Source organism: Lissotriton helveticus, chromosome 12 (genome assembly GCF_964261635.1).
Source record: "Lissotriton helveticus chromosome 12, aLisHel1.1, whole genome shotgun sequence".
NCBI classification, from domain to species: domain Eukaryota; kingdom Metazoa; phylum Chordata; class Amphibia; order Caudata; family Salamandridae; genus Lissotriton; species Lissotriton helveticus.
The window spans coordinates 645684710-645711657 of record NC_136073.1 but is presented as its reverse complement, the minus strand read 5'-3'; the positions used below and the strand labels follow the sequence as shown (position 1 = coordinate 645711657).

General features: G+C 46.7%; 1 protein-coding gene across 1 annotated transcript in view; it reads right to left on the bottom strand.

Moving 5' to 3' along the window:
- The window catches only part of LDHD (lactate dehydrogenase D), a 480635-nt gene that overhangs the window by 110462 nt on the left and 343225 nt on the right, over nucleotides 1–26948 (bottom strand). The window contains exon 9 of the mRNA XM_078670717.1: nucleotides 10947–11037. Within this exon, the coding sequence (XP_078526843.1) occupies nucleotides 10947–11037 (91 nt within the window). The remainder of the gene's footprint in view (nucleotides 1–10946; nucleotides 11038–26948) is intronic.

Here is a 26948-nt window from a genome sequence, read left to right as displayed (position 1 = left end):
TATCATTAGCTGGCTTATCTGGGTCCAATCGTCCATTACAAGCCCTCAGGTTATAGGATACAGTCATTTCATAAATTTGTATAGCTGCCACTGTACTTTTTACTGGCTTTACACTGTCTAGGGGAGGGATATTGTGTGCTCTGTCTTCGTTTTCCAATAGATTTTCAAGCCCCAATATGGGCTCGAATCGACAGTTGAAATCCCCACCTATGATTATTTTCGAGTCTGTCTCTAGATTACATAAATAGGAGCTAAATTGTTCTATGACTACTGATTCCTTTTTTTTTTGTGGGTTTGGTGTATTATAAACATTTATCATATATATATCACCCAAATCTTTCGTAGCTATCTTAACCCCAAGCAAATCATTAGAGGCAAGGTACAAGGGCGATACAACAACATCCAAAGATATACTGATCCAGATTATTAAACCACCTGATGGTCTACCTCTTACTGATGCAATAGCACCACAATAAAATGCTTTATAACCCAGTCTATGTACAATGTTAGTTGCTCAAGTTTCTTGTAGGAGTATAATGTCGTGTTCCTCCAAAAAGGAGCTCCAATTCCTATCACAAAGGTTTCTTACCAACCCCGCGATATTCCATGACATGATTTTTAGATCTCTTTTTGGCTTACGTTGTACTAGGTTGACTGAGTGCCTATTCCTTGTATTCAGTGATACCCCCTCAATGGATTCCACCATTAACTCATTTCCACGCATCTGGGCCCCGGATTCATCATTTAACAAATTTCTAGCCCTCGTAGATTTAGCTGACTCTGTTGCAGAAAGCAAAGCGCCAATACATGTGTTTGGTGATATGCTTAATTCCCACTGGTCCACACTAACCAAAGGGGAAGGCAATCCATTGAGTTCGTAGTCTTCTTTTGTTTGTCAGTGGCCCCACCATGACCAGTTTTTGTCCATTTCATTGGTCGGTGGGTATGTTATACCAACAGGAGTCGGGGGGTCAAAGAATGAGAATCTACTATCCATCAAACCTGGCTGATGGGGGGCCCTGCTGTCTTGCTTCCATTGCATTGGATAAAAATAGCTGAGATCGCAGGTTCCAATTCCTCGATTACTTCTTCGTGGCTGTTGGTTATACACGAGTTGTGCTACAGAGGGATCTTTAAAATTAACCAAAATGCAGTCCCCTTCAATGTCTTTCTGCCTAGAACCCAGCCAACTAACTCTTCGGACTTGGATAACCTGACAATTAACAGTGTACGGTAAAGGTCTGTTTTCCCTTAACCAGTATAAGGTCTTATTTTTTAGTTCATCATAAGACTCCCTTTTATTAGATTTCAATGGGGGAACGCCAGTAAGTACTACCACATACGGTTGGCACCCAGGTGGAAGATGTGCATTTGGAACCTTCTTTGACACTTGAATTCCTAAATTGCCATCAAATGTTTGAACGTTGTTACTGTTACCACAGACTGGTGTGGGGACTGTAAGTCGCATCCCATTCATAGGTTTTGTAAGCACCGAAGTTGGCGAAGTGGTAGTATTAATTATTTGTTTAGATCTACGCGGAGCAGGCTTTGGAGGAGCAGCCAATGATAGTCCACCATTCCTCGATTGTGCTTTGGTGGGCTCCACTCTTGGTCCCCCCAATACAGCATTAGTCCCACCTAGATCTGTCGCCTTATCATTCCCAGGAGGACAAGCTGATTGTACTGGGTTAGAGGTCATTGAGCTCCCCTCCATCCTTACAGAATCCTGTCCAATTTTAGAGTGAAGTTTGACCAGTGATTTTATTGCAAAGAAGTTGTCTAAGGCCTTTTGCTCAAAATTGTCCAGACGCTCCGTTAATCCTTTCAGTCTTTCTGTTACTGGTTGCAATAAACTTGTCATAAGGGATTGTATCCGTTCCATCAGTAAATCTGGTACTAATGAGGCTTCAGAGTTGTTTGCTAAATCAATGACCGGAGTAGTACCAACAGAAATATTCGGTAGGTCACACTCTTGAGGTTCGCTTCGTTCTGTCCCATTGTTCATAGAGTTAGTGTCTAGTGGTTTGCAATTAGCTCCCCCATTCATGTAATTTTTACGAATTCTTTTTAGAGCCTTTAGTCTATAAGCTTTGCGTGGGGTGAGTATTCTTTTCCGTTTTACGGCAGCCCTACTTATTTGCTGAGGTGGTGATTGAAGAGCTTGTTCTGTAGGGGTGTCGTGTATCATTATTGAGGACAAGACAGGTGGGACAAGCACTGCGGTGTTAGGCACATTTCTTATTACAACATTAGCTGGTATTTTGTTTAACAATGCTGGATCTGGTGTTATTTAAAAAAAGTCACTGTCCGGTCTCGGATCAACAACACAGGGTTGCTGGTCGCTAGGGAGTGGGGGGGTGTTGAGTTCCGATGAAATAGTATTTGGCGGAGATTTGGCCTGCGCTAGTGACCCCATAGAAGATCGCTTATTCGCCAAGTATTCACGCGATAATCTACGTTCTGCTAGGATGATTTCTTTCTCAACAACAGAAACGGCACGTGTAATGAAATTATCCATGGTCCCTAGCGTTGAGTTTCCCCCTCTACGTGAGCATCTGCCAGAGCGGGTAGCCATTGGGGAATATGCAGACATAAGGGTCAAGTAACACAGTAAGCAATGTTGTATATCCCTGCGCAATACTCCTCTGATTTACCTGGATTGTTAGGGGGGTGGCCCGTCCCGGCCCCTGATGGCCCCGGACGGCCACAGACGGCCCGCCCTTTGCCCGGGCTTCGCCCGGCGTCCCGCTTGCGTCCCGCAAGACGGCTCTCCTCTGGTGTTATAGGACGGGCGGTGGTGGGCGGGGCACGCAGGGGGCGCTGACTGGATGTTACGTGGTCAAGCAGGGACTCTTGGGATAGTGAGTCCCTGCCGCGCTACCCCTGCAGCCTCCACAGGTGATGCACTCACTCGTCGGCGCGGCAACCAGGCAAGGACAAACAGCGTTGGTGGGTTGGTGGATCTCCCACGTATCGAAGCGGCTCCCGCGCAGCGGGAGCGGCGAGCTGCAAACAGCGACAGCAACAGCAAAGGCAGAGGGGGCAGGCAAACTCCCACGTCGTCCAAGTGCACAGTGAGAAAAGGATCACCACTTTCCCACTGTTTTTTTTGCCTCCACAAACTTGTACGATGGGCTGTTCTACAGATTTTGCTCAGCGGTCTGTTCTTGGCCTTAATGGCAGAGACCAAAGCTTTTTTGGCCTTTTGCCTATTTCCATTAAACCATGAGTGGCGAGGTATTCTTTTATTACTGACCTTTTTTATTGGAAAGAAAAAGTCAGTCATGGTAGTTTTGTATGGTTAAGGGCAACCTTTGGTAGTTCAAATTGGGTATTATCGGCGGAGACAGACTGAATGGAGTCCATAAGAATCAAATGACAGATAGATACAGGGCGCCTAGCTTTTCTTGAGATTTACTCAAGCCCGCCCATCGGACTCTCCTCCTACAATTAGGAATAATCAAGCTGCCATCAGCAGGAGTAGCCAGGTTGTTGGTGCTCTCGGGGGTTAATATAAGTAGTTCTAAAACAGCGCATTGTGGTGACTGTCATGATATGGCACAATATTAAAATCAGCAACCCTATGCCATGAGGTTATACTGACCAAAATATAATCAATCAGCGTGTTTTGGTCAATTCTATTAAAAGTATGCTTACCAGGGGTATCGCATTCAGTTCTACCAGTACAAGCTCTCAATGAATGTTTTAGTGCCAAGGAATTCTTCTGAAGTACCACGGGAGTCCATGCTCTTACTGATGGACAGGTTGAGTCTGGTACAGCCCAATGCAGATCTTCTTCACATGGGGTGTCCCTATTAATGCCCACTAGGGGCTCATACTGACAGTTAAAATCACCCCTACAATCAACAGGTAGTTGTCAGGAACGTTAGCAAGGAATGACGTTAGCTCATCAAGGGTTTTCGACTCTTTGCTGCGGCTAGCTGGTCTGGAATAGATGTTTATTAGGGCAACAGAGGTCCTCGGAGGGGAATTAAGGAGGACACACAATATGTCATTTAAATCTGTTTCTAGCTGGGTAGATGTACAACCCAGGTGTGTCGCTACCCAAGTACTCAGCCCCTCGATGGACTCCCCTTTCCTCCTGATGTCGCTGGAATGATAAATATGGCATAACCTTGTTTAAGTTTCTTGGAACATGCAAATTTCATGTTGTTCAATGAAACTCCCCCAGTCAGGACTATCTAACTTGGGGGCAAGGCCGGCCTCATTCCAAGAGATAACTCGCAGCCTCGATAGATCCGGCCCTATATCAATGGTTGTGCATTCTGGGGACAGGGGAGCATAATCTCACCAGTACATGAACCTAACTTCTGGGAGGACCCACAGTTGGAGAGGCGTGGTTGGCTGTTAGTTATTACCCCTCCTGGGTCTGACTTATTGCCTCCTTCTGTCACTTTCTGCCTCCCACTGAACTCACCCTCCTCTACTATCATACACTGTACCATGGTCACCCTTGCTTGATGTTTATTGTCCTTTGTCCTATACCCCTTAATTAAAAGTCAATCCACTTCTTCAAGGGCCCCAAACCTATTAGTAGTGGGGATAGAGATGAGTGGTTGCCTCGGTGGTTGGAGTCCCAATATGTCTGTTTGATAGTTTTGACTTAGGGGCCTCCTCTCCCATCCAATTCCACCATACTGTGGGCCTTGTGGGGGTATGAATAACCCAGCGGGACAGCTTTTAGTGTTCCTTCCTATCTCCAGTCGTCCCTTGGCAGGAGTGTGCACAAGATGTATGCCTGCCTTGACTATCTACTAGGCTCGGAGGCTCTTCGGACTCTGATGGTGGGTTCGGAGATCCTGACCGCCTCCCTCTCTGCTCATGCTCTGGTTGTAGTTACACTTCCACTTTCCCCAATACAGCGACCGTCCCACCAATGGCGCTTGCGCAATACACTCCTCCACTGTGCAAATGTGGTCAAACGAGTACAGAGGGCGTTAGGCGACTTTCTGATGCATAACGCCAACCATGACACTACACTTTCCACACAATGGGCAGCACTTCAAGGCAGGGTTGAGGGGGAAAATCATCGCAATTGCGACAGCTGACAATGCCGATCGCAGGCGTAAAAGTGAAGACTTCACACAACGAACCAGGGAGCTGTAACAGATGCACCAGCGTACTGGGGCACCTAGGATCTGGAGACAACTGTGCGCAGTAAGTGCCCAGTTGGTGGCCAGTGATAACGACAGGGCGGAATACGCAGCCCTGCGCCTGCATTGGGCCTTCTATACCGAGGGCGGGGACCGGTGTGGCCGTTTACTTGCCCACAAGCTACGCGAGCTTAGTCAGCGACAGGGGGTTCAAGAACTACACAAAGATATGGAACAAACGGTGACAGAGGACAAGGACATCTCAAACACTTTCTGTGACTTTTATGCCCACCTCTACGCGGCACAGGAGCTGGATGGCTCACTCTGCAAAGCATATATAGAGGCGGCACAACTCCCCTCTCTCACACAGGCACAGGCTGATCACTTGGGGAGGGAGATACGAGTCGAGGAGGTCATAGCAGCGATTTCCCGCCTTAAACATGCCACATTTTCTGGGCCCGACGGCTACACGCTGCCCTTTATAAAACTTTCTTCCCAACAATAGCACCCCTTCTAACTCGCCTCTTTAACTCCTTCGCGCTTACCGGGGCAATCCCGGAGGACTTGTTGTGAGAAGCCATTGTGGTCATTCTGGAGGTCGGAAAGAACAAGACTAGCTGCGGGGCATATCACCCTATCTCCCTTCTCAACGTCGATCTCAAGCTCTTTACATGGATTCTTGCTTCCTGATTGGCGCCCTATATGCCAGGACCCATTGACCTGGATCAGGCTGGGTTTATCCCCAGAGCCAGACCAGTGACAATACTGAAGGGTACTCCACTTAATCGAGAAGGCCTCCCGGGTACCTGGGGAATAGATGCTCCTTACCATCGATGCAGAGAAGGCCTTTGATAGGGTTCATTGGCCATTCTTGGAGCAGGTATTGATACATACAATGATGGGGGAGAGGCTTCGAACCCTAATCTTCAACTGCTACCGGCGCCCCACAGCTTCCGTACGAGTTAACGGACACATCTCGACCCGCCTCCCTATTGCCAGGGGCACAAGGCAGGGGTGTCTTCTCTCCCCTCTGCCTTTTGCACTATATATGGAACCTTCATCCAAAGTGTTCGAAGCAACCCCCTCATTACCGGGATAAAATTTGGGGGCGACACCCACACCATCATCCTTTACAACGATGATGTACTGGTATTTCTCTCTCATGGCAGAAATGGATTGCTTTGCGCAGGCATCGGGCTTTAAGGTTAATGTGGAAAAGTCGGGCGCCTTTAACCTCTCAATGTCACCCCCTACCCTGGCGCACTTACGGTCCGCACACCTCCTTCAATGGGCAGAGGGTACTGTCCCCTACCTCGGCATTCAGCTGGCAACCACGCTGCCAGAGGTGGCCGCCATGAATTATGCTAAGGTGCAGACTCAGATCTGGGCGTAGTTGCGGAGGTGGAAATATTTTCCAATTTCCTGGCTGGGGAGGGTGGTGGCTATCAAAATGACGATTCCCCCCCAAATACTGTACATATCTGAGTTGTCGCAGTTCATCTGGTGGGGCCACCGGCCACGCAAGAAGGGAGCCCTTACAATGCAGCCCCCTGAGGAGGTCGGCCTGGGGGGGCCAGACCTCCGGCTCTACTTCTAGGCAGCTCAGATCTGACATTTGGTAGAGTGGAGCAGGTCCAAGTCTGAGACACACACATATTCACAACGCTGGGCGAACACGATGGGAACGGGACCTAGGTCGGGCCCTTAGTCATAAAAGAATGGGAGGGGTTATATTATAGAGCCCGCCACTCTGCAAGCAACATAGAACTGACGGAGACTTTGACAAAGGTGACCACATACTGGTATTACACGCCCGATCGCTACACACAATGGACCGTCAACAAAACGCAGACTGTTAGTGGGGTTGTGGGAAACGGCACGCTGGTGCATCTTTTGTGGGACTTGACAACAGCTGCACTCCTATTGGACGCAGGTCATTGATGAAATAGACAAACACTTCGACACCCAGCTGCCAGGTTTTCCAAGTTAAGTTATGTCCTTCTGGGCCTCTCGAACCCTCTCACATACCCGCTCAGATCAAGGTGGAGCCGCCAGATAGCGACAGCCCTAGGCTCGGCCACAAAAAGTATCTTACTCCATTGGTGGACCACCCGCACCCCCACATTTACTGGTTGGCTGCAGCGTCTGTGGCAGGTCCTGAAGATGGAAAAGATGACGGTCACGATAGCCGGGAAGGGTTCCTCTTTCGTGGACCTCTGGCAGCCATTCCTCACTCTGCTAGGTTCTGAGTTCAGGGAGCTTATTTGCCCAAGATACCTCTGTTTATTGCGCCTTTCAACCCCCCCCCCCCCCCTTTGGGAGAGCCACAGGATGCCCAGTTGAAAGAAGAAGAGTAGCCCTGACTAGTACTGGCATTTTGTTCGAGGGATGGGGTGGGGGGTGGGGGGCAGATAGAGTAAGTTTCCTTTTTTGGTCAATTGAATACGTAACATTGTTGGTTCTCACTACTATGCGCATATCACTGATGGTCAATCTGACTCGCTTTAGAGGACAGCCATGTATCGCACTTTTGGACTTTGTTTTCAAAATGCAACGAAAAAGATTTAAACCTAAAAGTGAGCAATTCATTTCTATTTTAGGGGGTGATATACGCCAAAGAACCTTCATCAATTAAAAAACAAGCAGCACTTTGCAGAGTAGCTTACTAAGCGACTAAATCGCTGCGCATCCTGCCCAGCAGGCTTTTTTATAGTTGGCGTCTGGCAGAGCATAGATCACTGACCTATGACCCCCAACCAGAAGCTCGGCAAGTAAGCAGAGGTGCTGCTCCCCTCTGCACAATCGACTAGAATTGCCGCTGCGGACCGAGGGAGCAAAGACCAGTGGGAGGAACAGGTAAGTAATACAATTACATGCACAACATACAAATCATTTAAAACTATGTGTAAAAGCGAGTAATTCATGTCTACATTAGGGCAGAATGATTAACTAGGCCACCCCTGTGGACCCATGTTGGTGTTGCCTGCAGCTGATAGTATCGCTTCCAGTTTATATCACTCACTGTGACTGGCACCTCCTCCTCCCATTGCTGCCCTCCTTTCTGTTAGTGGTGTTACCACTGGTGACTGCTCCCCTCGGCCGTTTAATCACTCAATTAACTCAGATTTGTAGGGCATGGCTAATCACCCAAGAGGTTCTTGATGGGATCACTAGAAAAGCCCGGTCTTGAGCCCCTTTCTGTATCCCGGGAGAGAGGATGATGTTCAGAGATGAAGGGGAAAGTCATGCCAGGACTTGGCGAAGAGGTAGGAGACGGATCGTCCTCCACTGTAGCTCTGGCGGATGTGAGGGGTGGGTTTGAAGGCAAGGGAGGTGGAGTGCAGGTGTCTGGAGAGTTGGTGGAAGTTCAGGTGGTGATTGATGCATGCTGGTCCTTCGTCGTGGAGGGTCTTGTAGGCATGTGTCAGCATCTTGAATTTACATCTTTTCTGGATGGAGAGCCAGTGGAGGTTTTTGAGGTGGGGGTGATGTGAGTCCATTTGGGGAGGTCGAGGATGAGTCTGGCAGCTGTGTTCTGTATCATCTGAAGTCTCTTCAGGAGTGGGGTGGTGGTTTCTGCACATTGTCGAAGTCCAGCTGGGCGATGACTAGGGCTTGAGTGACGGTTTTCCTGGTGGTGACAAGGAGCTATCTGAAGATCTTTCAGAGCATGCAGAGGTTGTAGAAGCTGGCGGAGGAGGCTGCATTGATCTGTCATTCTTGCTGTCCAGCATAATGCCAAGGTTGAAGGCGTGGTCTGTCAGTGTGGGTACGATTTTGGAGGGCTACTAGGTGTAGTTACATGGGGAGGCGTTGTTCCCAAAAATCAGCACATCTGTCTTATCCATGTTGAGCTTCAGGCAGTTGGTCTCCATCCAGTCGGTGGCACTCATCATGCAGTTGTGGTAATTGGTTCTAGTGGTGGAGGAGGTCTTCTGAGAGTGAGAGGATGAGTTGGGTGTTGTCTCCGTAGGATCTGATGTTGAGGCACTGGTTTCTTACGATGTCGACCAGGGGTGTTATGTAAATATTGAACAGGGTGAGGCTGAGGGATACCCCTTGAGGGACGCACATAAGGTGCTCTTAGGTTTTGAAGTGAAGGGTGGTAGGAGGATACTCTAGGTTCGTCCTGTGAGGTCTTTGACACTGACATATAATGCCCTTGCATGACACCTACTTGATGCATTCATCAGGTCTGTACTCTATCTCTTTCAATCACAAGAGTTTTGTAGACTGTGCTTACTTTGTACTCATCGCACTTCGTCCTTGAATCCGACCTGTGTGGACAATTGGGTTCTGTCTTTGTAATTGATCCTAAATGCTCTCTTCTTAAGTATGCACAATTTCGAATAAGGAGAAATAAAAAAACAAGAAGCTTCCTGAAAGAACAGTTTGCAACGAATGCATTAGAAAATATGCCCAGGGAGGTTTGCTGTAGTGTGAGCACTTTTCCTAAACCAATCTTTCCCTTCATTATCAAATCTGTACCATAGAGATGTGGATGGTCAAGGGAAATGTGCCTGTACAACCGATTCACAGAGCGTTTGCCCACTGCCTGAAATCTACTGTCCACCTAGATGTTCTTTCTCGCTGTTGTTCCATACATTTCTGCCCTTGCTTCTCACATAAACAACAGAGGGGGTAAATGCACCAAACATCTCAGTGTAATTTGTGTCTATCCACATCAATGTCCAGGTTCTCCTCCAGGAGGACGTTGGGGCAAGTCTTGTATTGGGAACAAGAGCCCCAGCATCTGATGTCTTGATTTTATATGAAAAATCTTGGTCTAATCCATTTTATGTAAAACTAATTTGCATCAATGCTACAACTATAAGTTCTGTCTATGCATATATTTTTTCTAACATTGCATGTAAAATTTACTGGTATGAAGTTCAATGAGCTGAATGAAAAAGAACATACTTCTTTTTCAGAAAACTACTATTTAATGTTACTAGTTCACAAGACCCTACTGAAGACGGCTTTGGAGTTTGTGCTTGCACAGAGGGAAGCACAAACGTCTCCAAGTGAGTGCTGGCATCAGCAGCAGGATCCAGCAGTGTTCTGTGGATATAAGTACTGAGGAATGAGGACATGCAGTAAAGTCTGGTGAAATGTCCAATGTGTCCATCACAGAGCCATATGCATGGGCTGAAAAACCAACAAAAAGAGCAGAGTCTTTCAAGACTTCGGATGGCCTTCTTATGATTGGGTCATCCTGAACTGCAAATAAAATAGCCACTCCAACCAGCCATCCAAGGGTCAGGCTCGCATTAGAGTCTTGACACAAACATAAATGAGCGAAGGCTGTCACTTAGTGGTTTGCATCCACAAATGAGGCCGGCCCTTAGCAGGTGGCCAACAAGTTACAAGCAATGTAGTATTCCATTTTAAGCTACAACCTGGCAAGTTGTTTAGGCAAGATCTCATCAGCTCCCCTCCCTCAAACACACACGGGTAATCATGACAGATATACAACAATAAGGATTATTAAGAGAGACCTTCATTATAGTACAAGCACCTTCACAGTCCTTGCATGGCAATGGAAGCACTCCGGCAAAGAGGACATACTCCTAAATGAATCAGCATAATGTGAATAACACTTTCTGCTAACTTTAGCACACGGGTCTGACCCATAGCACTTAGTTACTAGAGAGGGCTGCCCAAAAGTCTCTCTATGAATATGTTTTTGTACATGAGATGAGGTCTAGTCCTCTTCTGAAGCCCTAGTCACACCTAAAAAGAGCACTATTGAATGAAGTGGAGCCGTGGAGAATGAGGGGAACAGGATAAACAGAATCACTGAAATAAGTTCAGAAAACAATAGATTTGTACCTGTAAGCTGTGATTCCATCAGGTCTTTCTTCGTCTCCACTACAATTTCAGGAAGCCTAGAGATGGGGACACACACATCTGTAGCGTAACCCTAAAAAAACAACAAATACTATTTATTCACCATTATCAAGGAGGCAAGAAGATATGGATTAAAGCTGCCCGAATGATGATAAGAAACGTGACCATGAAGAGAACAAATTATAATTCAGACTATGTATATAATTTCAGGTGTGGAAATGTCTGCATCACTGATGATTTCAGGGGAGGAAAGGAGTATTCCCAATGTGTGAATGATGATTTGTTTTGGTCAGCAACTGAGGGTTCTAGGTGTTCAAATCATCTTCCAAGTATGTGTCAGTCATAATTGTGGGTGTGCAACCAATTCTAGTTGTGTGAGTAATATTGTGTTGAAACACAATTATAGCAGATATATTTACATAAGGGGAACAATTGTATATTACACAACAAGATACAAGTGTGTATCAGGCCATTTAAATATAGCTGCTTCTATGGTCATACTTACAAACTGGTGTAATTACAGAGGGTTTGTGCCTCGTTCTTAAACTTTACGTAGTGTCATGTGTATATACGTATAAGTTAATTTCAGTTATAGTTTAAAAAAATCTTTGGATACTTCACCACAAGATACATGTGCATATTAAACCATGAAATATTTCTGTGTCTGTGTGTGTGTGTATATATATTATATATACTTCACTGAAAAAACCATAGGTTTCAGGCCTTATATAGTGAGGAATTAGCTTTTAAAAAACCTATGAAATTCACTCAAAAAACTATAAGTTTTAGGGGTGTTATAGTTAGCTGGACATTTCACTCATACAAAACCATTGAAATTGCTCCTATATAGTTAGTTGTACTAACTATATTTCGCGCACCCACATTCCACTGCTGATGATGTCACATATTACATCATTCATGACATGGTCAGTGACATCACTGATGACATCTCAAATGACATCAATGATGACATCACTGATGACATCATCCAGTAAATGTGGTTTGCTTCGTTATTTAAATATGCATTATATATATAGCAATTTGCATTGAAGTATGAGTGGATATATAAAAATAAATATTTGGATGGAGGACTTTAACAATGCATAGTGTCTCACTAAATATAGTGGATAGTGACTAAACTGTGTGAATATCAGTATCACTTTGTCAGTTGTTGTGTAAACTGGTTCTCCAGTTGGTTACTAGCTATGTGAAAGTCTATATTAGTTATTGATTAGTTAATTGAGTATTTGTATGGGAGAGTGAATGTGTGTGTGGTTCGGTGGAGGGTGTGTGACTGCCCAAAGATGTGTGAATAGTTGATTCAGTAGATATATGAAGTTAAAACTACATGTTCTAACATTTGTTTGGGTGAGTGAATATCTTTATGGGTGTGGTGATGAGCAAATATATTTCTCAATGGTACATGTCCAACAAACTAGAAAAATAAAAGGCAGTGTATGTGTCAGTTGTTTTATATAAATAAGTATACATAAGACTCAATGATTGTGCGAGTGACTGTATGGATAACTGTATACTTGTAATAATGATTTTATAATATACTAAATATGACTTACTATCTAAATGAATAGATGAAGTGGTGTTTGCATAAGTGTGTAGCCAAGTAAGTATGTAAGTATGATCCATTGTTTGCATAAGTGAGTAGGATAACTTCATATGTGAATAGGTTGTGTGCTGGTGTGTAATGTCGAAATAGGTGTATAAGTATTTTTGATAGTGTTCTATTGTTCATTGACAGCATGTATGAGTGAATCTACAGGTAAGTGATTAGATGTGTGTATACCTCTAGGAATCAATGAGTGGGTTTTTAGATACTTGCATTGCTGTGTCAATGGATTCAAATATGATACTCTATATTTTACAAAGAGTGATGAAAGATTTTAATAGTGTATGAAAAGGTGTATGTGATTGTCATGTGGATGATGTCATCACTGATGTCATCATTGATGTCATTTGAGATGTCATCAGTGATGTCACTGACCATGTCATGAATGATGTAATATGTGACATCATCAGCAGTGGATTGCGGGTGCGCGAAATATAGTTAGTACAACTAACTATATAGGCAATTTCAATGGTTTTGTATGAGTGAAATGTCCAGCTAACTATAACACCCCTAAAACGTATAGTTTTTTGAGTGAATTTCAAAGGTTTTTTAAAAGCTAATTCCTCACTATATAAGGCCTGAAACCTATGGTTTTTTCAGTGAATTTGCAAGGTTTTTAAAATGCTAATTCCTAACTATATAAGGCCTGACACCTATGGTTTTTTCAGTGAATTTGCAAGGTTTTTTAAATGCAAATTCCTAACTATATAAGGCCTGAAACCTATGTTTTTTTCAGTGAATTTGCAAGGTTTTTTAAATGCTAATTCCTAACTATATAAGGCCTGAAACCTATGTTTTTTTTAATTGAATTTGCAAGGTTTTTTTAAATGACAATTTTTAAATGTATTAATTTGGTTTTTTTATACTGATTTACTACATTTTTGTAGGCAGGGTTTCAGAGGGCACGCCCCCTTTTTTACAACACTCTGCAGCGCAACCCCTGGCGCGTTTGCAGAGGAGGAACTAATTCCCCTTGCATACTGGGGGTCCCTGGGGGGCAACTAGGCCACCAGGAGCCTCCAGTATAAGCCAGGGGGCTGCATTGCAGAGAGGTGTAATGAGGCCACCCCCTTTTTTACACCTCTCTGCAACGCAGACCCCGGGCGTGGTTGCAGAGGGGGAACTAATTCCCCTTGCATACTGGGGGTCCCTGGGGGCCAACTAGCCCACCTGGAACCTGCAGTATGCGCCAGGGGGCTGCATTGCAGAGAGGTGTAATGAGGCCACACCCTTTTTCACACCTCTCTGCGCCGCAACCCCTGGCGTGTTTGCAGAGTAGGAACTAATTCCCCTTGCATACTGGGGGCCAACTAGCCCATCAGGAGCCTCCAGTATGCGCCATGGGGCTGCATTGCTTTGCCCCGGGGGTGGCGGTCCCCGGGGAAGTGTGGGGGGGATTGTGGACCCCCCACACTTCTTTATCACTATGCCCCCGCGATTTGGTCCCCCCGGGGGGTAATTTTTTAAAAAACAGACCAGGTTTAAAAAAAAAAAAAGAATTTGCTCCTTTTTTGTCCTTGTGGGACCACCTGGGCAGGCCTAGGGTGTCAGGGTGTATCTACCCTGCCCCAAGTTTTTTTTTTTTGCTTTCTTTTGCCTTTGTCTATCGAGCACAAGATGGATGTCAACACTTCCTGGTTAGAAGTGTTGACAGCCAATGAGCATGCAGCTTTCTCGGGAAGGCATGCTGATTGGCTGCCACTGTCTGTCAACACTAGCACAAGATGGATGCCAACACTTCCTGGTTAGAAGTGTTGACAGCCAATGAGCATGCAGCTTTCTCGGGAAGGCATGCTGATTGGCTGCCACTGTCTGTCAACACTCCAACACCAGAAAGTGTTGGCAGCCATCTTGTGCCTCGGTAGAACCAAGGCACAAGAAAGCAGTGAAACAAAGGTGCAAACCACGCAAAGGGAAGCACCTTGACCCCCCTAGGCCTGCTCAGGGGGGTCCCACAAGGACCCCCCCCAGCCCCCCCCCCCAAAAAAATATTTTTTTTAAAATCGCCGGGTACGCGTACCGTGCGTGTACCCCGCGACTTTTTTGAAAAAACTAATTTTTTTTTTGCCTTGGGGGTCCTTGTGGGACCCCCTGAGCAGGCCTAGGGGGTCAGGGTGCTTCTACCCTGCCCCCTTTTTGAGTTCTACACGTTTGTTTTTCTGCTTTCCTGTACCTCAGTCTACCGAGGCACAAGATGGCTGCCCACAATTTCTGTTTTGGAGTGTTGACAGACAGTGGCAGCCAATCAGCATGCAGCTCGTGCATGGAGAGGTACGCGCACGTACGCGTACCGGTAAGCGTACGGGTAAGCGCTCGGAGCGCGCCTATAGATATATATATATATATTTTAAGTTAATTTTCGTAAAAACCACTGGAGCAACTTTCACCAAATATAGAAAAGGCACTTCTGCGTACCAGTCCCTACAATGTTGCAAGGTTTGGTGTAATTCCGTTCAGCGGTTCGGGTTGTAGCCTTGTCTATTCGTCCTATGGAAATTACCATGGGGAAAACACGTTTTGGGACCCCCCTTTTTTCTCGGCCCCCGCATGACGAATCTCCCCGAAACTTCCAGGGAAGAGGCGGAGCGGAGCTGGCCTAAATTTTGGAAAATTACACGCAAATTCCTCAACCGGCGCCAAAGTTATTCCCAATAGAATGTTGCGGATTTCCTATGGTAGCTAGGTCCTAACTATATATACCTACTGGCTATCGCCAGTAGGTAATATATATATATATTTTTTTTTTTTACTGAAAAAAACCATAGATTTCAGGCACGTTATAGTTATAAATTAGCATTTAAAAAACCTTAGAAATTCACTGAAAAAACCATAGGTTTCAGGGGCGTTATAGTTAGTTGGACATTTCACTTGTATAAAACCAGTGAAATTCCCCCGTTATAGTTAGTTCAGCTAACTATAACTCGCGCCGCCTGCAATGTACTGCTGATGACGTCACATATTACATCACTCATGCCCCTTAGCGCTTGGACGCCCCCGGGCATCAATCGCGCTCTATAAATCCACTTACAATTACAATTACAATTACTCATGACATGGTCAGTGACATCACTGATGAGATCTCAAATGACATCACTGATGACATCATCCAGTGACTCTGTGTTTCTGTAAAGTTTAAATATGTTTAATATATATAGGGAAAGGCATATTTAAAAATGAGTGGGTGTATAAGTGCCTGAATGGATGATTTAGTAGGTGCGTGACTGACTCTATAAGTGAGTGATTAAACATATCTTACTGAATGCATGGCGACAATTGAGCAGAAGGGTGCCTGCGGCTGCGACAATAGGTCTCCGCAGGACACCCTTCATTTTGTACTTTTATGCCCATTTTATCAGAATCCTAGGTGGAAATTTTTGGTGGAGATTTTAAAAGAGAAAAAGTTCCGTCAGGCGAAGGCTGCTTTACTTTTCTTACAAAGGGCAAGCGACACAAGAACTTTATGTTTTATTATTAACTTTCTCAGAGTAGCTGTTAGTCTAAGAAACACAAGAGGTGAACATTAATGAATATGAATTTGTGGATATGACGAGGATATGTATACTACAATGGTTCTTATGAGTCTTATCTGTCTATCTAATGTACTTGGTTTTAAAGTAATTGTTCAGACATATGATTTAATTGTATTTTAAATGTACATATGTATTTTTATGATGGTTTTTAATCATCGAAATAAAATCTTACTGAACTGAACTGAATGCATGGGTTAGTGACTAAACTGTGTGAATGTCTGTATCCTTCTGTCTATTGGTGTGTAAGCAGCTGCATGGGTTTGTGAATAGCTAAATGAGTGTCTATATGAGTTATTGATTGGTTGTCTGAGTATCAATATGGGTGCCTGAGTGTTTGTGTGGGTGGGGTGTGTGTGACTCTGTGCATAGATGTGTGAGTGGGCGATTCACTGGGTGCATGGTTTCAAGAGTGCATCTGTGATGGACTGTATGGGTGGGTAAGTGTGTGTATGGGCGTGTTAGTGAGTGAATGTATATCTCAGTGGTACATCTGTCAGTAGGCAGTATATATGTGTGTTAGCGTATATAAATGGCTATAAGTGAGAGTGTGTGATTGTGAGAGTGGCTGTATGGATGAGTGTGTGCTTGTATCAGTGATTGTATAAGAGTGTAAGACTGTGCTAGTATTTGTATGAGTAAGTGAGCTGGTGTGTGTATAACTGTATAGGTGAGTAAATGGGAGTGTGATTAATTATTTGCCTGACTGACTAGGTGTGTGAGTACCTCTATGGATGAGTGGTGGTGTGCGAGTGTCTATATAGGTGTATGAGTGCGTATGATAGTCCTATACTGAGTGATTGTAAGTATGAGTGACTGTACGGGTGAGTGAGTGGATGTGTGTGTAGACCTAAGAATCAGTGAGTGGGTATGTAGTTATTGGTGTTGGAGTGTCTATGGCTTTGAGAATGGCAGACTGTAATTTAGAGTGAGTGTATCAAAAGTTACATTAGGGTGTGAGAAGATGCATTAAATTATCCCATGGATGATGTCATGAGTGATGTCATTTGAGATGTCATCAGTGATGTCACTGACCATGTCATGAGTGATGTAATATTTGACATCATAAGCAGTGCCCCCTGGTGCGTTGTAAATTGGGGGATTAAGTACCCTTGAACCCAGAGGGTTCCTGGGGTCCAACTAGCCCACTAGTAAGTACCACAGAGCTGCGTTGTAGAGATGTGTAAAAAGGGGCATGGCCTGGAGCACCTCTCTGCAATGCAGCCTTGTGGCTCTTACTGGAGGTACCTGGTCGGGTAGTTGGCCCCCAGGGACCCCCAGTATTGAAGGGGAATTGATTCTCCAATTTAAAACGCACCACAGGGCGTGTTTGCAGAGTGTTGCTGGGAGGGGCGGGGCCTCTAGCAAGATTGCGGTCTTTTTGTAAAATTTAAATTTTTAGAAGGGGGCCTGTGTGGCCCCCCTTCTTTTGGGCCCTGGGACCCAATCCCCCAGGGTCGGACCCTTTTAAAAAAAAAAGTAATATATGAAGAGGAAGGGGGCCGCGTGGGCCCCCCGCCCATGGCCAATTCTGGCCCCGGGGACCCCATCCCCGGGGCATGGCCACATATATTTTTGGTTTTTATGTAGGGTGGCTGCATGGCCCTCTCCTGAGGCCTCTATTGGCCCCAGGGACCTCATCCCCCGGGGCCGGCCTTTATTTTATTTATTGGGGAGGGGGGCCACTTCTCGCCATGGGGACCCCATCCCCCGGGGCAGGCCCTATCCATTGGGGACCGTGGGGGGAGCCCCAATGCACCCATGGTCCCGCCGGCTCCCCGCATCCTGCAGGAGCCAGCATTGCTTTTCCACATGGGGAGCTGCTGACATGCAGCTCCCCTTGTGGAAAAGCAATTCTGCTTTGCTTCATTAAAGCGAGAGCAAGTTTTCCTGCTCGCGCTTCAATGAAGCAAAGCAGTTTGTAATGACAGGACGGGAGCAGCACGGCTCCCGCCCTGTCATTGCAAACAGCTGTGTCCCGGGGGTGGGCACCCCGGGACACTGCAGAAGCCAGCCCTGGGGGGTGGCGCTCCCCAGAGCCATCAAGGGCTCCAGGAGGGGGGGCCATGTGGCCCTCCTCCCAACTTGTGCACAGCCCTGGGAAGGTGGTGGTCCCCGGGACTCAGGGGTCCATTACGGACCCCTCGCATTTACGTACTTAGTGCCTCGGGGAGGTGGCGGTCCCCAGGGTGTGTGAGGGGCTTGAGCACCCGTACGCAGGTTTTTTTTAAAAAAACAAGCCCCGTGGGGTGGCGGTCCCCGGGGCTGCGGGGAGCCATGTGCCCCTGCAAATATTTAAGAAAAGCCCCAGGGGGTGGGGGTGCCTGGGGCTTGGAGGGGCCTTGGAAGCCCCCCAAGCATTAAAAAAAAACAAGCCCCACAAACCCCAGGGGGTGGCGGTCCCCCGGAGTGCGGGGGACCGTGTGCCCCCCAAAATATTTAAGGAAAACCCCAGGAGTGGCGGTCCACGGGGCAGCGGGGGCCCCCCTGGGCCCCCGCAATTACAATATGCCATGCCCCCGGGACTTGGCCCACCCGGGGTCTAAATAATAACGAAGCCCGGGAGCACGCGCTTCATTTTTTAAATTTTCACGGCTGGATCCTCCGCAACTTTTGCTATTTAAAGAAAAAGAGAAAATGCTTTTTTTGGCCCTGGGGGTCCTTGTGGGAATCCCTAAGCAGGCCTAGGGGGTCAGGGTGTTTCTACCCTGCCCCTTTTCTTGTTTTTCGCATTTGTTTTTTCTGTTTGCTTGTGACCTGGTACTAACGAGTCACAAGATGGATGCCATTACTTCCTGGTTTAGACAGCCAATTAGAATAAAGCTCGTGGTCGGGAGGGTCCGCGGATCCATCGCGCCTCTAGATATCGAAACTTTTATTTTTTGATTTTCTCAGCAACTACTGAACGAATTTACACCATTTAAAAAAAGGCCTCTACAGTTCGAGCTGTAGCCGTGTCTAAAGTTTACAATGGAAAATAACATGGAGAAAACACGTTTTGGGACCCCCCTTTTTTCTCGGCCCCCACTTGGCGAATCACACCAAAACCTTCAGGACAGAAGCTAACCGGAGCGGGCCACTAGTTTTTAAAATTTCGTGAAGATTCATCAACCGTCGCCAAAGTTATTCGGAAAAGAAAAAACACTTTTCTTATTGAAACTAGGTCCTAACTATAACTATCTACTGGTGACCGCCAGTAGATAATATATATATATTTCAGTGACTTCTGAAAGGTTCGAGCGCATTGGGATACAAATGACTGGCGCAGTTGTTCGGCCGCGCAGGAGAGCACCATCTGAAGTGAGAGGCTACGGCTGGAAACTAGGTCCATCCGTGTAGCACAGCAAGCCCGACTTACTAAAGACTTTGCCTCAACGAACTTGGAAAATTAATTGAAATGCTTTTACACAAACATGACAACTGAAGCCCACTGTGGCTAATTAGCTGTTTCTCTTCTAGGACCACATGTCCCTGCATACAGTTCGGCGCATGAAGCGCGGCCCACTGGGGGCAATTAATTGAATATGCATAAATTAAGGAGAGTGTTCAGGCGCCAGTAATGAGAAGCCAGCCCCTAACGAGAGGCTGACGGCCTCGAAACGCGTAGGGCTTACCAACGACACTCCAAGAAGCTGAGGCGGAGGTGAGCTGTTAAGTGACTCCTGAAAGCTTCGAGCGCATTGGGATACATATATATATATATATATATATATATATATATCAACGCTCAGAGTTTATCCCCAACTTGAAAACGCACACCAACTTCTACTAATCACGGGTAAAAACAGAGGCAGCATGCGGCAAGTTGCAGCGGCACCAGAGTCTTCCTGGCTGCTCAGTTCTTAACGCCTGACGCGTTTCAGTGCTTCCGCACTTCTTCAGAGGCGTGGTCATACCATACCACTCTATATATATATACCAGGCACGAAACGCGTCGGGAGGGACTGTTTATTTTATTGCTGTGCAAGAAGTCGCTAAGAAATGCCTCCTGGTCAACCAATAAAGCAAGACAACAACTCTCCTGTGTGTGGTCCTCTCTCCAACAGGCAAACTTGTGTGTTTGATGTGATGTGGCTCTGCCTGGGTCACGAGAGGATCCCGCTGCGCTTCGCGCAGTCCTGCAGAAGCGTCAACATACGCTTCAGCCTTGGGACAGGAGAGCGCGGCTGATGGGAGTAAGCGGCACTCCGTGCGACGAACTTGCCACAACAAACCCACTTGGGATTCATTCTCTGATACACGCCGTGGTGCAAAGCAAAGACTCACTAGAGACAAACAAACAACACTACATGTACCATCAGGCCACGTTGGTGGCCACGCCCACTGGGGCGGGACTCTGTTTTACCTGAAAAGGAGTGTTGGAAATCTTCGCTTTCTCCACTGTTTCCAGCCCACAACCCCAGGAAGAAGTGCCTACCAGGCACGAAACGCGTCGGGAGGGACTGTTTATTTTATTGCTGTGCAAGAAGTCGCTAAGAAATGCCTCCTGGTCAACCAATAAAGCAAGACAACAACTCTCCTGTGTGTGGTCCTCTCTCCAACAGGCAAACTTGTGTGTTTGATGTGATGTGGCTCTGCCTGGGTCACGAGAGGATCCCGCTGCGCTTCGCGCAGTCCTGCAGAAGCGTCAACCTACGCTTCAGCCTTGGGACAGGAGAGCGCAGCTGATGGGAGTAAGCGGCACTCCGTGCGACAAACTTGCCACAACAAACCCACTTGGGATTCATTCTCTGATACACGCCGTGGTGCAAAGCAAAGACTCACTAGAGACAAACAAACAACACTACATGTACCATCAGGCCACGTTGGTGGCCACGCCCACTGGGGCGGGACTCTGTTTTACCTGAAAAGGAGTGTTGGAAATCTTCGCTTTCTCCACTGTTTCCAGCCCACAACCCCAGGAAGAAGTGCCTACCAGGCACGAAACGCGTCGGGAGGGACTGTTCATTTTATTGCTGTGCAAGAAGTCGCTAAGAAATGCCTCCTGGTCAACCAATAAAGCAAGACAACAACTCTCCTGTGTGTGGTCCTCTCTCCAACAGGCAAACTTGTGTGTTTGATATATCTATCTATATATATATTCACTGAAAAAACCATAGGTTATAGACCATATATAGTTAGGAATTAGCATTTACAAAACCTTGAAAATTCACTGAAAAAACCATAGGTTATAGACCATATATAGTTAGGAATTAGCATTTAGAAAACCTTATTTTACTCACACAAAACCATTGAAATTCCATATATAGTTAGTTGCACTAACTATATATCGCGCACCCGCAATCCACTGCTGATGATGTCACATATTACATCATTCATGACATGGTCAGTGACATCACTGATGACATCACTGATGACATCTCAAATGACATCACTGATGACATCATCTAGTGTCTGTGTGTTTTTGTAAAGTTTAAATACGTTTTACATATTGAAGAATGACTGGATGTATGGAAGACTGAGTGTGTGTGTGGCTGGCTGGGAGGTGTGTGACTCTGTGCATATCAATGTGTACTTGTATCAGTGATTGTATAAGAGAGTAAGTATGTGTTAGTATATGTGTGAAAAGTATGGTGTTCTGTGTTTAACTATAGATGAGGAAATCGAAGTGTGATTGATTCTTCACAGGACTGACTAGGTGTATGAGTGCATATGATAGTGTTCTAATAATAACTGACTGTATGTATGAGTAATTGTATGGGTGAATGAGTGAATGTGTGTGTAGACGTACGAATCAGTGAGTGCGTATGTAGTAACTGGTATTGGTGTGTCATGATGTCATCAGTGATGTCATTTGAGATGTCATCAGTGATGTCATTTCAGATGTCATTAGTGATGTCATCAGTGATGTCACTGAAGTATGGTGTTCTGTGTTTAACTGTATAGATGAAGAAATGGAAGTGTGATTGATTCTTTACAGGACTGACTTGGTGTGTGAGTAACTCCATGGATGAGTGGCAGTGTGTGACTGTCTGCATAGGTGTATGAGTGCATATGATAGTGTTGTAATAATAAGTGACTGTATGTATGAGTTATTGTATGGGTGAATGAGTGAATGTGTGTGTAGACGTAGGAATCAGTGAGTGCGTATGTAGTAACTGGTATTGGTGTGTCATGATGTCATCAGTGGCTGATCATAGTGGTGGCAGCACTGTGAGATTCCGCTGGGGAAAGAAAGGCAGACTGCGAGTTTACTCTTCTGCCTACTCGCTTTCCTGCATTCATCTTTTAGCGCTTTTAAAAACCGAATTTGCACTTTTACATCTAATTGATTAGAAAATTCTGATGTATGTATTTTTAACAATTTGGACCCGTTTTTAACCTTTGTGCTGTTGTCCCGGTTCCCCTGCGCCCCGTTCCACCGCGGCTGCTCTGTGCCGATTGTTGTGGAGGGCCAGGTCGGGCGGCGCCATTTTGAGTGAGGTCCGGTCCCTGGCTGGTCGGGAGGTAGCGGTCCAGCTCGGGGAGGGGCTTGGGGGTTAAATAGATTTGGTGCTTCCCTGACCCTCGTGGCTGATCATAGTGGTGGCAGCACTGTGAGATTCCGCTGGGGAAAGAAAGGCAGACTGCGAGTTTACTCTTCTGCCTACTCGCTTTCCTGCATTCATCTTTTAGCGCTTTTAAAAACCGAATTTGCACTTTTACATCTAATTGATTAGAAAATTCTGATGTATGTATTTTTAACAATTTGGACCCGTTTTTAACCTTTGTGCTGTTGTCCCGGTTCCCCTGCGCCCCGTTCCACCGCGGCTGCTCTGTGCCGATTGTTGTGGAGGGCCAGGTCGGGCGGCGCCATTTTGAGTGAGGTCCGGTCCCTGGCTGGTCGGGAGGTAGCGGTCTAGCTCGGGGAGGGGCTTGGGGGTTAAATAGATTTGGTGCTTCCCTGACCCTCGTGGCTGATCATAGTGGTGGCAGCACTGTGAGATTCCGCTGGGGAAAGAAAGGCAGACTGCGAGTTTACTCTTCTGCCTACTCGCTTTCCTGCATTCATCTTTTAGCGCTTTTAAAAACCGAATTTGCACTTTTACATCTAATTGATTAGAAAATTCTGATGTATGTATTTTTAACAATTTGGACCCGTTTTTAACCTTTGTGCTGTTGTCCCGGTTCCCCTGTGCCCCGTTCCACCGCGGCTGCTCTGTGCCGATTGTTGTGGAGGGCCAGGTCGGGCGGCGCCATTTTGAGTGAGGTCCGGTCCCTGGCTGGTCGGGAGGTAGCGGTCCAGCTCGGGGAGGGGCTTGGGGGTTAAATAATGGTTCCTCATAGGGCGCGCAGCGGCCGCGCGCAGCGGGCGTGCCGTCTTCGCGCCGAAGGAGCGCCTAAGGAGGGCCCGTCTGTGCCCGTCCGTGCCCCGGACGGGCCCAGGGCCAGCCATTCTGCCCGTCTTCCTGCAGGGATGGCAAATCTAGAGAAACGTATGTATTCTCGCCACGATCTTGTGAAGCTTGCCCCCCCCTGTGTAGGACTGCCATGTCGACGTGTAGATCTGGGTGGAACCTGGGTTGAGTGCCCTAGCTGTGGCTTCCTCCCCCAACCTGTCTTACCCCCACGCTTGGTCAGGAACGCCGGTGTTGCTACCATTAGGGCGGGACTGATTAATGCTAGATCAATGGTTAAACATGCTGCGGATATCTTCGATCTTCTGGTGGATGGCCAGCTGGATGTGCTGTTCGTCACGGAGACGTGGATGACCAGCACCTCCGCTCCGAGTGTGGAACTTGCTGTCCCCAGAGGCTTTAAGATTGCGAGGGTAGACAGATCCCAGGGGAGAGGGGGCGGACTGGCTGCCATTTACAGGGAGGGGTGGTCCTTTGTTGCTGAGCCTCCGATTGCGGGTGTTGATGGCGAGGTTCTTCACTTTGCTATAAAATTATCCCCGCACTTCACCTTAGGTGGTTCCGTGATCTATAGGCCCCCTGGCCAGGCAAATCATTTCCTTGACTCCTTAGAAGAATATATAGTGCCGCGGGCCTTAAGCTTCCCTAGGTTCCTTTTGGTTGGCGATCTTAATATTCATGTAGATACCCCTGACTCACCGGATGCCCGCAGGCTCGGCGAAATTCTTGCCCTGGCGCAGCTCAGTCAATGGGTTACTGTCCCAACTCATGAGGGAGGTCATCTGCTTGATTTGGTCTGCTCCAATTTCCCGATTCAATCTGTGTCAGTGGAAAAAACAACTTGGTCTGACCATGACCTGGTCAGGTTTGAATGGGTATCGGAGGAACCTGGTCCCGCGCCCACCATCTATCACGCCCAAAAGATCAACTTGCCCGTGTTCAGACAGGCCCTGTCCAGAGCTCGCCCGAAAACTACGATGCTTCTGGACAAGGCCGTCGGCGAATTTAGCGAGTGGGTGCGGCAGGCGGCCTCTGCTTCCATCAAACGTACAACTGTGTCTAGGGTACGACACTCTCCCTCCCAACCATGGTTCTCTCCTGAACTGAGGGTGATGAAACTTGGCTGTAAAAAATTAGAACGTGCGTGGAGATGCAGCTATAGCTCAGAGGCTAAAGCTGCTCTACGTTTAGGACAGAAAAGTTATTATGCAGCCATCAAGGGAGCAAAGGGGAACTACTATGCAGGGCGTATCGCAAAAGCAGATAACAATAGCAGAGAGATCTTCGCTATTGTTAAGAGCTTTGTTGCGCCGGTAGCTGATGCAGTTGCCCTTCCGTCCTCTGCGCAATGGTGCGAGGACTTGTCCACCTTTTTTATCAGTAAAATAGCGAGGATCCAGCAGGACCTTATGATGGCTATGTCTGCTGACTGTGTAGTGACTGACATGTGTCCCATACTTTGTCCCTATTCTGGACAACAGCTTTTGAACTTTGGCCAAGTTACTGAGGGTAATATTCTCCCCCTCTTGCAATCTCTGAAATCGGGCTCTCCCGCTGACCCGTGCCCGGCCCGGGTGCTTTCGGAGGTGGCGGATTTGGTCTGTTCTGAGATCACTCAGATAGTGAACCTCTCCTTGGCTTCAGGGGAGGTGCCGCTTGGGTGGAAACAGGCCAAACTTCTGCCGCTTTTGAAGAAACCAGGACTGGACGCGACGGTTCCTGGGAACTATCGTCCAATTTCTCTTTTACCAGCACTTACGAAAGTTTGTGAGAAGGTGGTGCTTCAACAATTGGAGAATTTTGTTGAATCTTCCAATGCCCTCCATTCTGCCCAATCGGGTTTCAGAGCTACTTATAGCACTGAGACAGCGCTAGTGGAGATGACTGAGGCGATTCGGGACTGTTTGGACGGAGGCGGTAGAGCGGTCCTAATTTTATTGGACCTCTCTGCCGCGTTCGATACCGTCCCCTACGAACTCCTTCTCGCTAGGCTGTCCTCTATTGGCATTGGGGGAACGGTGCTGTCCTGGCTGTCTTCGTTTCTCTCCGACAGGTCCCAGCAGGTTTGGATGCCCCCCCATGTTTCGAATTCTAAACCACTTCTCACGGGGGTCCCCCAGGGCTCCACTCTTAGCCCCTTACTGTTCAATATTTACATCACCCCCCTGGTCTATCTAGCGGAACAGTATGGGGCTAAGATAATTGGGTATGCGGACGATACCCAACTGCTGTTCACCTGGCCTGATGATCAATTGGACTCATCAGTAGTTCATCGGTGTCTGTCCTCTGTATTTCGCTGGCTGACTCAGGCCCAGCTGAAGTGCAATGAGGACAAGTCGGAGGTGCTTTTTTACGGTTCCTTCCCCCCTCTGTTTAAGAACACACTGTGGCCCCCTAACATCCCTAGTCCGAAAGAGATGGGAAGACCGGCTAAAAACCTGGGCATCTGGTTTGCAGAGGACCTCAGATTTGAGGAGCATATAAAAAAACTGACAGGCACCTGCTTTGCCACACTGAAAATGCTCCGCAAGTTTTTCCCGCTGCTCCCTAATGAAGCTAAGGAGACGGTTGCCCGAGCTCTTATACTGGCAAGGCTGGACTACGCGAATGCTTTGTTCAGCGGTATTCCGGCCTACCTGGTGAAGCGCCTGCAAATCATCCAGTACGCGGCCGTCCGTCTGATTTTTAACATCCCCAGATGGAGGAGCGTACGTGCTGAGATGAGCACCATTCATTGGCTCCCGGTTGCGCAGCGCATTTTGTTTAAATCTCTGGTGCTGGCGTTTAGAGCCATTCACGACCAAGGCCCCGTTTATCTGAGAAAGAGATTTATTTGTTATGTGCCAACTCGCTCTCTTAGATCATCCACGCAGCTGAAACTGTACCTTCCCCGTTTCAAACGTGCCAGACTTGGTGGCCAGTCAATCTCTGTGATTGTGGCCAGGGCGTGGAACGCTCTACCTCTTTATCTGCGTTCCTCCCAAACTGTGGCGCTATTTAAGAAAAATTTAAAAACACACCTATTCAAGAGTTTAATATAAGTTGTTTTCTCTGCGGTTCTGTTTCCCGCCTTTCCCCTCGCGCCAGGATACTCTCAAGTAACGGAGCGCGCTACAAAATAGTTTATACATACATACATACATACATACATACATCAGTGATGTCATTTGAGATGTCATCAGTGATGTCATTTGAGATGTCATCAGTGATGTCATCAGTGATGTCACTGACCATGTCATGAATGATGTAATATGTGACATCATCAGCAGTGGATTGCGGGTGCGCGATATATAGTTAGTGCAACTAACTATATATGGAATTTCAATGGTTTTGTGTGAGTAAAATAAGGTTTTCTAAATGCTAATTCCTAACTATATATGGTCTATAACCTATGGTTTTTTCAGTGAATTTTCAAGGTTTTGTAAATGCTAATTCCTAACTATATATGGTCTATAACCTATGGTTTTTTCAGTGAATTTCATTGGTTTTTTAACAG